This window comes from Etheostoma spectabile, chromosome 7, assembly GCF_008692095.1.
Source record: "Etheostoma spectabile isolate EspeVRDwgs_2016 chromosome 7, UIUC_Espe_1.0, whole genome shotgun sequence".
NCBI lineage: Eukaryota > Metazoa > Chordata > Actinopteri > Perciformes > Percidae > Etheostoma > Etheostoma spectabile.
The window spans coordinates 22,697,731-22,708,180 of NC_045739.1; the positions used below are offsets into that span (position 1 = coordinate 22,697,731).

At 42.2% G+C, this 10,450-nt stretch overlaps 1 protein-coding gene across 3 annotated transcripts; it reads left to right on the forward strand.

Annotated features, from left to right (window-relative positions):
* The first annotated feature begins 1,743 nt into the window (after nt 1-1,743).
* sephs3 (selenophosphate synthetase 3) lies at nt 1,744-10,002 on the forward strand. 3 transcript variants are annotated; one of them, XR_004332868.1, is made up of 9 exons: nt 1,744-2,142; nt 2,969-3,072; nt 4,742-4,849; nt 5,076-5,230; nt 6,128-6,218; nt 6,367-6,466; nt 6,800-7,012; nt 8,474-8,774; nt 8,814-10,002. XR_004332868.1 is itself a non-coding variant. In XM_032522057.1 (9 exons), exons 1-8 carry the CDS (start codon nt 1,866-1,868, stop codon nt 8,722-8,724), a joined length of 1,299 nt encoding a protein of 432 aa, XP_032377948.1. In that variant the 3' UTR covers nt 8,725-8,770; nt 8,851-10,002. The 3 variants fall into 3 exon arrangements, 1 of the variants encoding a protein (XP_032377948.1); XR_004332869.1 differs by having other exon boundaries at nt 1,866-2,142; nt 8,474-8,777; XM_032522057.1 differs by having other exon boundaries at nt 1,866-2,142; nt 8,474-8,770; nt 8,851-10,002.
* The last annotated feature ends 448 nt before the right edge of the window (nt 10,003-10,450 follow it).

Below are 10,450 nucleotides of genomic sequence, written 5' to 3' on the forward strand. Positions count from 1 at the left end.
TATGACGTGATTGCAGACCATTTACAATGATTTGATGAAAATCAGCATTTGTTTGTGGAAATTAGCTAATTTAAATGGTAATATTTTAATAGTTGGACATTAGCAGAGAAAGAATTGTCTCTGTCCAAATGGTCAGTCAGGACAGAAGAGAAACATTTCTCTCATTTAAGGTGGTTTATTATAGCTGGAATAATAAGAGCAACTTTTATACAAGGAATAAAGCAACAGGGTTACTTGACACATCGATGTGGGCCACCCTACTTCACCCTGGGGGCTCCGTAGACTGGCCCCTTTCTTCCTAAACAGGAGCAGACTACAACGGACAGTTAGGACTGCAGAAAAGACCATTGCTGACAACCTGCCCTCCATTCATGACTGATACACGTCCAGAGTCAGGAAACGGGCCGAAAGCACCAGACTCAGGAACAGTGTCTTTCCACAAGCCTTAACAAGCCTGGCAAATAAAGCTGAGTCTGATTCTGATAAATCAGACAGTTAATATACTGTTCTACTGCCTGTAGTCTCTTCCCATTGGTTGGCTGAGCCAGGTCCTAGCCCCCTGGTCCAATGACTTCTTCTGCAGCCCTCTGAAGAAGGAGTGTACCTATAAGTCATGTAACACCAATCCAATCCACTTTATTTTTATAGCACGATTTTAACAAACACAAGGCTTTTCAAAGTGCTGCACAAAAAGGTAATACAGAATAAATAGAGAACACAATAAAAGCACAATAAAAAATATAAGATACAATAACATGCACTGCCAGCATATGGTAAAGGTATACACATAAGATCAAAACTCTACCTGGTGTTAAAAGCCACTGAAAAGAGGTGGGTTTTAAGAAGAGTGTAAGAGTGTAACTCTTACACAACTTCTCACATGACCACACTCATAACAGTTGTTTCCCAACCTATGTCTCTCGTCCTGTCTCTAGGTATTTTGTACTTTTCCACTGTCCCATATTGATGTAACCTGTCAGTCCCAGCTCATCGTGTGTTAACAGTAAGGGTATGATCTAGCACCTTCTTCATCTAATTCAGTTACAGTACATACTATATATTATATTATTATATTAAATTATATTACTTATTACATGGCATCATTGATTATCTACTCAAGCATACTCGCACACATTTGACATGAGCACAGTTACACCTTTTCCTTACATACACACACATTTCCTAAAAACACGTAACTTAAAGGACGTTAACTTAAATTATTTCCTCACAGAATAAGACCTTATTTAGAGAAAATGTATGTATATTACAACATGAAGTTCCGAATAATGTCTGGGTTACAGAGAAATGTTCTGATCCAGTTGATTTTAACTGTGTAGTCGGCAGATACTCAGCATGGATCGATGTTTGATACCGAGTTGAACGTTGAGCCCATTGAGCAACAGAAGGGACCGGAAATTGTAGACTCCACCTTCAAAATAAGACGTCTGCGCACATGTTGAGTTTGACATTCAAGCTGCGGGGGGGGGACTCATTGTAGCTGCTGAGACCTGTCCTACCACTTGGAGAACACGGCACGAGCACATATGACAAAACAAATACGCTAAATAAACATATATGTTTTTTTTAATACACATTTTGTAAAAATGTAACAATTCACTTCAAAGGGATTTGTAGACGTGTAAGGTTACTGATTCTTAAATTTAGCGTATTTTTATTGTACTTTGCACACTGTGAATTTTTACGGTGAAAGTTCCGACCGGAAGTTGCATCGGCAGGCTTTTATTTTACACTCGTCTCTCGTTTCAAGCAGCGCTCGCCGGACACACGCTCCATTCATCCCTGCGTCTTTTTTTAACCGTTGTGCGCGACTGGCGTTGCGTGTTTGTAGTCGTTCTCAGACGGGCATGTCAGGCTCAACTTCCCCGCCTCCCGCGGCAGAGGCTGTGGGACCCGAAGGATGTTTCCCCCCCGGATACAAGCCTTTCAAACCCGAGGACCACGGCCTGGAGCGCGGGTTCCGTCTCACAGCATTTTCGGACCTGAAAGGATGAGGCTGCAAGGTCCCGCAGGAGGCTCTGCTCAAACTCCTGGCGGGACTGGAGACGGACCGGGCCGACGGGACGGGGAAGGCCGATGACCAAGCACTGGAGTTCGGCCAACAGTTGCCCGGCCCCCGCCTCGGTAAGAAACGTATTCGTAATTAGCAGGTCTAGCTAGCTAGCTTTCATCAAAACCCTGTCGGTTAACGTCAGTTATCTAGCGTAGCTGTTGCTAACGATGCTAGCTTGTGTTGGTGTTAACTCATTATGGCAACTCGTTTGACAGATGGACAGCTAACGTTACAGGCGAATAAAATCAGTTTGTTTTTAATAGTTCATACGCTATCTAACTTGTAAACATGTATCACCTACTTACAGTCGTAAGTGATCACTGTGTTAGCTACATCGTAAATGCATATAACTTTAACATTATGTAGACATCCTAATCGTTAGCTAGCTGAGAGTGTTCAAATTCCGTGAGTAGCCAAATTACCATACGCGAGCATGATTCAGCAGAAATATTTTGATTCGTTGAGTGCAAAGTTCACGGTTTTAGTCAAATATTTCTTCTAGTAAAGGTGTTACGCAATGCTGAGTGGAAGTGATGTAGTTAAGTTACTTAACGTGTACTGCTTTTTAGAGGTGTAGCAACAGAATGTGGAAAGCCTTGTATGTCGTTACCCTGAATGACAACAGACGTAGAAACCCCTGTTTTTAAACTTTCTTGTTCATACATTGTAATGCAATGTTGTGTGACAGTCCTGTAATAAATAGTACCTACAGTATAATAAACAACAGTGCTATAAGTACACAGACACACACACACACAACACAAACTATTAAAGTAGTATTCTCACTTTAAACTAAAAACTGAACGCGTGGGATAGATTAATACTTATTACAAGGCTATTGTATTTTATTACAAAACGTTCAAGTGCCTTTCCTTCCCCACTGCTGTGTGTTTCCAGGTGTAGGGATGGACTGCTGTGTGATTCCCCTGAGGCATGGAGGACTCTCCCTGGTCCAGACCACAGACTTCTTCTACCCTCTGGTGGAGGATCCTTACATGATGGTGAGTTTTCTGCCTGGTCTTTTAAATCTCGGAAAACTTTTGAGTCTGGTCTCCCTCATTTTTACCGATGCCGAGATACAAGAAACAAACGCATAAAACACAAAAATAAACACAGAAAACACAAAACAAATAAATAATACTCAATAAAATCAATTGCACACTGAGGTAAAAGGATTTGAAATAACCGTCTTGAAATGCCCAAGGGTAGGAAGAGTGTCCTGCTCAAAATTACTATATGTAACTTTTAAATGTTTCTGAAACTGTGTTAATTTTCCATCTGATAATCATAAAGACCTGTAACAGAAAACCAGACCAGCAGTGATTCAAAAGGGTTGTAATTAGTGTCTTTTATTAATCATAAGTGTGTTTTGGGCATAACATGCAATAAACCAATCAAAGTGTCATCTCCTGTTCCCTTTAAAAGCCAGACGCATTTGTGCCTTGGCGCATTGCTTTAATGGTGGCGGATTTGCACCGTCATCCCTGTGTGCACGCTGTGCATAAGCCTTTGGCGCATTTCACTAATTTGCTGTTAAAATAACAACGAAATGCTGCGTTATTGACTTTATACCAGGTTTTTGTTGGTTAATGGCGCAATCGGTTTCAGCTGTCGCAAGATAGCAATACGCCCAGAATGCCCCTGAACACACCTCCCTGTAAGACCAGCACACCCATGGGCGCACGGATGGGTGCAGGTGCATTTGCTATCGTAACGACGTGGTCCCAGGACGCTCTTAAAATAGCAAAGAACCTTGCGTCGGGTGCAAGATTGGGACCATAGTGTGACATTTAGGCCCAAAGGCTGTTTTCACCAACTCCCTATTCCCATAGAACTTCTTTCCAAAAATGATCCCCATGCAGACGCAACTGTAACTTCAGTAATTACTTCCAGTGTGGATCTGTACAGTATGTGACCATGCTGCCTATTTATACCCCTCCACTACTGAGGAGGATTACCAGTGCTGGGGCTGAGGTCGCCTACTTTGTGTTTCACAAATAAAACTGATTCATTAAAAGTTGATAAACTATCTCTGTGGTTTAATGACCTTATGCAGCCCATACAGTTAGAGAAAATAAAATACACTCTCAGAGGGTCCAGGGGCAAATTCTTTTCTGTCTGGGATCCAGTGCTGAAATATTTGGGTAAGCTTAAAACTGTGCCGAATTAGCAGCCGTCTAGCACTTATAGTTGTTATTCATCCATGAGAATTATAGTGTGTAGTACACAGTTTCCGCAATGGTGAGCCTATGTTTATTTGTGTTCCTTTTTATTTATTCTGTTTGTTTGTTTTTGTTAGTATTATTACTATTAATACCGCTATTGTTACCGTTGTTATTATTATCATTATTGTCATTGTTCCTATGGCTATCCTTTTTGCTTTCTCGATGGGTGTCCTACATGTTCTGGAGGGGGGGGTAATAACTCATACAAAAAAATATTGTGAGCATTGGTCCTTTTGTGAATGCTGTTACTATGTACATACCCTGTACTATCAATGTTCAATAAAAAAGTTGATAAACTGTGTTTTGGATAAATAGTGAAGGGTTCTTCACTAAACACTCTCACCTAAATTTAACAATATTAGTCTAATCCATTTAACTTGTTTGTTCTCTCTCTCTCTCTCTCTCTCTCTCTCTCTCTCTCTCATGTTCTCTGTCTGTCTCTCAGGGTAGGATAGCGTGTGCCAACGTCCTCAGTGATCTCTACGCTATGGGCATCACAGAGTGCGACAACATGCTGATGCTACTGAGCGTCAGCCAGAAGATGAATGACAAGGTAGCGTTATGTGTGTTCGTGGGTGGATGCCAAGATGTTGAGTTGACTTGCTTTTGTTTATTGATGTCACTGTTGTGTATCCTCTACTACTAATGTGTGCATGTTACAATTAATGCAGTGTATCATTTTGACTTGAGGATTTTAAACATATACGTTGATTTCTTAAGGTCAGGTAAAGTCCTCTTTTATGATTCGTAACCCTTTTGGATGTGCATGTACGACACAGGACCGTGAGCGGGTGATGCCGTTGATTATTCAAGGGTTTCGCGATGCGGCAGAGGAGGGAGGGACGTCGGTGACGGGTGGCCAGACGGTGATCAACCCCTGGATCATCGTAGGAGGAGTAGCTTCAGTTGTCTGCCAGCCCAATGAGTTCATCATGTGAGTCAGTTAAACTGTTAAACCCCCATTTATATGTTCCCACTTTGGCTCATGTGGCTCAACTTCTGTTAGAGGTTTCTGAGATTTGCCAGAATGCATTTCATTAGCCCCTCTATTGCTGTCCCTTTGAAAATTATTTATCTCCAAATGTTCGCTTCCTAAAAGCAAAGATAACCTGTTCAGCTTTTCTTTTCTTTTTTTTCTTTTTCTGGTGGTTGCTTTTTTGTAACTTTCTTTTTTTCCAGTGCAGTACAATTTCAGTATAGATTTACCTTTCAACATGGCTGTCCTTGTCCAATTAACACCCTAGTTACATTTTCCCAGCCATTAATACAAAGGACGTTGAATAAACCAAATACATAAGTACACAATAAAGTAACCCCCAAAAGTCATAAAATAAAAAAAAGTATTCTAACCATAAGAAATTATTACCACCACATATCTGTTCGATGTCAACCCCCCGTCCTGTCTGTATGTCTACTATGACCGATAAAGATCTGAAATAGTTAAAAATGACCAAAAGATATTGTAAGAAAAGGTGTAATTGCATTACCAGGGCGTTTCCTCTTCTTTATCAATTTAGGCGTTTGGAGCCTAAGGGCATATGCAATATTTAAACATAGTTTATATGTAAAATTGCAAATCATGGGGCGGCCTCCAGCTCACCCAGTGGGAGTGCGCGCCTCATGTAGGCTGAGTCCTTTGTAGCGGCCTGGGTTCGGTCCGACCTGCAGCCCTTTGCTGCGTGTCATCCCCCATCTCTCTCCCACCTTTCCTGTCTATCTACTGTCACAATCAAACCCCCCCCCCCCCCCCCCCCCCCCCCCCCCCCCCCCCCATTTCCCTCCCTTGCAAATGATGATTTTGACTGTGTGCGGTTTGTTTTTGTCTTTCCAGGCCGGACGGCGCTGTTCCAGGGGACGTCTTGGTTCTGACTAAACCTCTGGGGACGCAGGTGGCTGTGAATGCTCACCAATGGCTCGATCAGGTCGGCCACTCGATTCCGCTCACATGAACATTATTATTATTATTATTATTATTATTATTATTATTATTGTTATTGACATGCTTCTGTGCTTGCACGTTCACCTCCCCATTATGTGCACCTTACTGTCTCTCTGTTTATATCTCACCAGACTGAAAGGTGGAACAAGATCAAGCTAGTCGTCACCAAAGAGGAAGTAAAAGAAGCCTATCAGGAAGCCATGTTCTCCATGGCGACGCTAAACCGCACAGGTAAAAATACACTGGTGTCATAATGCAATCACTCAATCTTTATTTGTATAGCACTTTTCAGTCAAAAGCCATGTAACACAGTGCTTCACATTATTAAAAAAAAAAAGACAATGTCTCTCTCTCTCACACACACACACACACACCATTGGTCTGAATTTAGTCTCAGCCTTAAGGTCTTTAATTTCCTTGTGTGTGTGTGTGGGGGGGGAGACATATTTCCTAAACATTACTTGGCCTACTCTTTAGATGCTTTTGGCCCAGTTAAAGTAGAAATCGTTCTGTGACTTTTTGTAGTTGTGATTTAAAATTCATGAAGTTAATTTCTGTCTCCAGCGGCAGGCCTGATGCACAAGTTCCAGGCTCACGCCGCAACAGACGTGACTGGTTTTGGGTTGCTGGGACACGCCAACAACCTGGCAGCACAGCAACGAAACGAGGTGGCCTTCGTCATCCACAACCTACCAATCATAGCCAAGATGGCTGCCATCAGTAAAGCCTGTGGGAACGCGTTCAGCCTGCTGCAGGGCAAGTCAGCAGAGACGTCTGGTATGAAAACTGAGATTACCCAACACTAAATGTTTTCCTGTCTGTGTATCTGTGAATAAACGTAGTAGGGCTGGACCCGAGTATTCTACGAGATGCGATATTACTCTAGTGACATACTGGATGTGTGTTGTCTCACCCTGAGTTGGAATGAGTCTGGCTTAACAGGAGGATTTCTTTTTAGAGATCCGTTTGTTGGTTATGTATTTGATTTTTAATTTTGGGATTGGAATATTTGTTTTGTTTTTCCTTCAATACTGTAGTATCCAAATCCTCAGAAAATTTTATAAAATGCACCCTAAAAAAAATGGACGTGCAGGCTGAAATTTACAACGTTTTTTGTCCGTTTTATTAAGCCACTAAATGTCTGCAAGCCGCTGGCTAATTTTTGCGGCTCTATTCGGTCCATGTCAGCTGAGGACGTTCTAGCCAAGCAGTCTGATGTGTAGAGACCTGTGGGGTTCTTCTGCAGCAGCCTGGTATCATTCAGGCCATTCAGTGGAGGTAGAAATAGAACGGCCGTGCGTAACCCCACTTTGTTGTGCCGAGGTCTGGCACTGACCAGCTGAATGCCGATCAGAAGCTTCAAATATTTGTTATTAATTAGTAATTTATGATAATTCATTACATTGATATAGCGCTTTATCATAGACACTCAAAGAGCTTCAGGGGAGGAGGACTATGCTCTAACACCACCAATGTGTAGCACCCGCCTAGGTGATGCATGGCAGCCTTACGGCGCCAGACACTCACCACACATCAGCTTGGTAGCGGGAGAGGGGAACATGTTTTTAGTGGTATGGAAACCCCACGCCGACACGGGAAGAACATGCAAACTCCACATAGAAAGGCCTGGGACAACCGTGTACCTTCTTGCTGTATTTGGTAGCCCTAGAATGCAGGATGTAAACATGCTGTAAGGTGTGGTTGGCAATACATTTTGGGATTGAAAGTGATTTCATCCAAAATCAAAGTATTTTGCTTTTTTTGGATCTTTGGAACCCCGAAGAAGGTGGTAATGCAACATGGGTCAAGCCATAATGATATGATGATTGAGAATATGCACTACTGGTCAAAAGTTTGTAGTCACTTAGAAATTTCCACACCACACCATTATAGACAGAATACCAGCTGATCTGAGTGGGGGGCTGAACTTTAATGCAATATCTACATTGCCCATTATCAACAACCCTTCATCCACTGTTCCAAAGGCTCATTCTGTTTCCTAATCTGATTTTATTTTATAAAACTAAGAAAACATTGGAGAAGCCTTTTTCAATTATGTAAGCACATAACGTAATCTGAAACCTGCTTCCATGGTTAAAGAAACAATGCAACTGATCTCAGTTGGTATTCTGTCTATAATGGAGTGCAATGGAAATTTCTAAATGACCCCAAACTTTTGACCAATAGTGCAACTAATGGATGTTCACTTAAAGTCCATCTTCCTCTCCTTCCCGCCAGGTGGGCTGCTGATGTGTCTGCCCAGAGAGCAGGCGGCCAAGTTTTGCTCGGAGATGAAGAGCCAGAGCTCCGGAGCTGGAGGCCAGGGGGCGGCGGGCGGAGCGTGGATAATCGGAATCGTAGAAAAAGGCGACCGCCGCGCTCGAATCATTGACAAGCCACGTATCATCGAGGTTCCACCACGAGGAACCCAGGCAGCAAATCAGGACAACAACTCCACCAGCCCTGCTCCTAGCCCCAAATTGTCATAGACACTGCTGCCCCTCTGACACTGGTCGTGTGTGTGTGTGTGTGTGTATGTGTGGCTGTGGGTTGGTGTGGTGTAGACTGGGTAGTGAAGTGTGTGTGTGTGTGTGTGTGTGTGTGTGTGTATGTATGTGTTGAGTGTGTGGTGCTGTCCATCTAATCTCCCTTTTCAGTCAAAATGCTGAGAGCACACAGATGAAAATCACTGTCATCTTTTCCAGCGGGAGAGGGGATGGACAGCATCCACTTTTATTTATCCATTTTTGGAAAGAGCTGCTGAAAGGAGGCCTACCTTTCACCATCTTGGAGTTAAATGTAAGTTCAGGGTAAGGCAAGTGTATTTATATAGCACATTTAACTAACAAGGCGATTCAAAGAGCTGTATGTAAAAACACCAAAACATTGAGACAAAGTCCAAAAGAAGTGCACTACAAAAGTACATTTAAAACCAGTTCTAGAGTATAGAAAATAAAGGCAAGCTAAAATAGAACAAGATGTATGTTGTGCAAAAGAACTAAACCCTGCTTCTTCATGCTTAGTTTTTACTCTGGAGACAAAAAGCAGACCTGTCCCAGACGTTCACGATGTAGCCGAAGATCAGGAATGCCATTCAGTGCTTTATAAACCAACAGTGGTATTTTACAATCAATTCTTTGACTGTAAGTACTATATTGTACTTCCCTGATTCTTTTTAATTAGATCTGCATTCCCTGCCTTTCCTTTTTCCCTTTTGCCATATAGACAATTGATTTATATAACTTATCTGAATGTAAAAAGGACTTTCAATTCTAAAGAGAAAACATTCCAATTCTTGGCAGTAAATAAGGAAAATTGAGTGTAAATGTGTGTGTGTGTGTTTGAGTATTTTATTAATCGGCTGGGGTGCTTTGCTGTGTGGAAGTGAAACAGGGGTTTTTGGTGTTTTTGTTTTTTCTTTTGGAAGTGGATGATGTCGATGTTAGTGAATGTATAATGTGGAAACGGTTTTTCGGTCCTGGCACCTGGCTCTGCCCACGTGGCTCAGAGGAAGGCTTGAGCAGCTTCCTTTGGACCAGCTGGGTGGTGTTCAGAATGTGTGTCTGTCAGCTGATTGGCTGTCCAGCAACAAGTCCCTCCCACCCTTCCTTTTAATGAAGCTCTGCCTTTAAACCCCAGGCAACCGGGGCAGGTGGAGTGGATGTTTGTCTTTGGATTGGGGTCGGACTAAGACTGCTGGAGGTCTGATGCTGTCTGTTTGTAGATTTTCTGCTTTTCACAATCAATAAACCATAATCATCAACTCACACTGACTACTTGTTTGGGTGTTATGTGAAAGAAGTGTGAACAAATGTCCATTATATGTTGGAGCCTGGCTAAAGAATTTAAAAAGATTATATTTAGTTCGACCACTTTTATTGTCACCCAGACAAAACAATTTCACAGCAGACATTGTGAGTTGCCCCACAGCAGAACGAGTGTAGCAAAAAGCATTAATGTTTCTTTGTAAGTGTCCCAGTAAGATATGCAGGTGAAGTGAATTGCTTAAAGGGGCCCTGCCACACGTATTTTATGACTTTGTGGTAATATCTGAAGTTCTTTCATGGACTCTGTAATATTTTATGTGGTAAAAAGGCCTTTGTTCCCTTGTTTCAAGCCATTCTCGCGTGGTATAGAAAGCCTGCAGGAAGACTCAACTCCATTTGGGCCACTTCTCTTTAATATTCAATTAGCTAAGCTGCTTGACTCTGATTG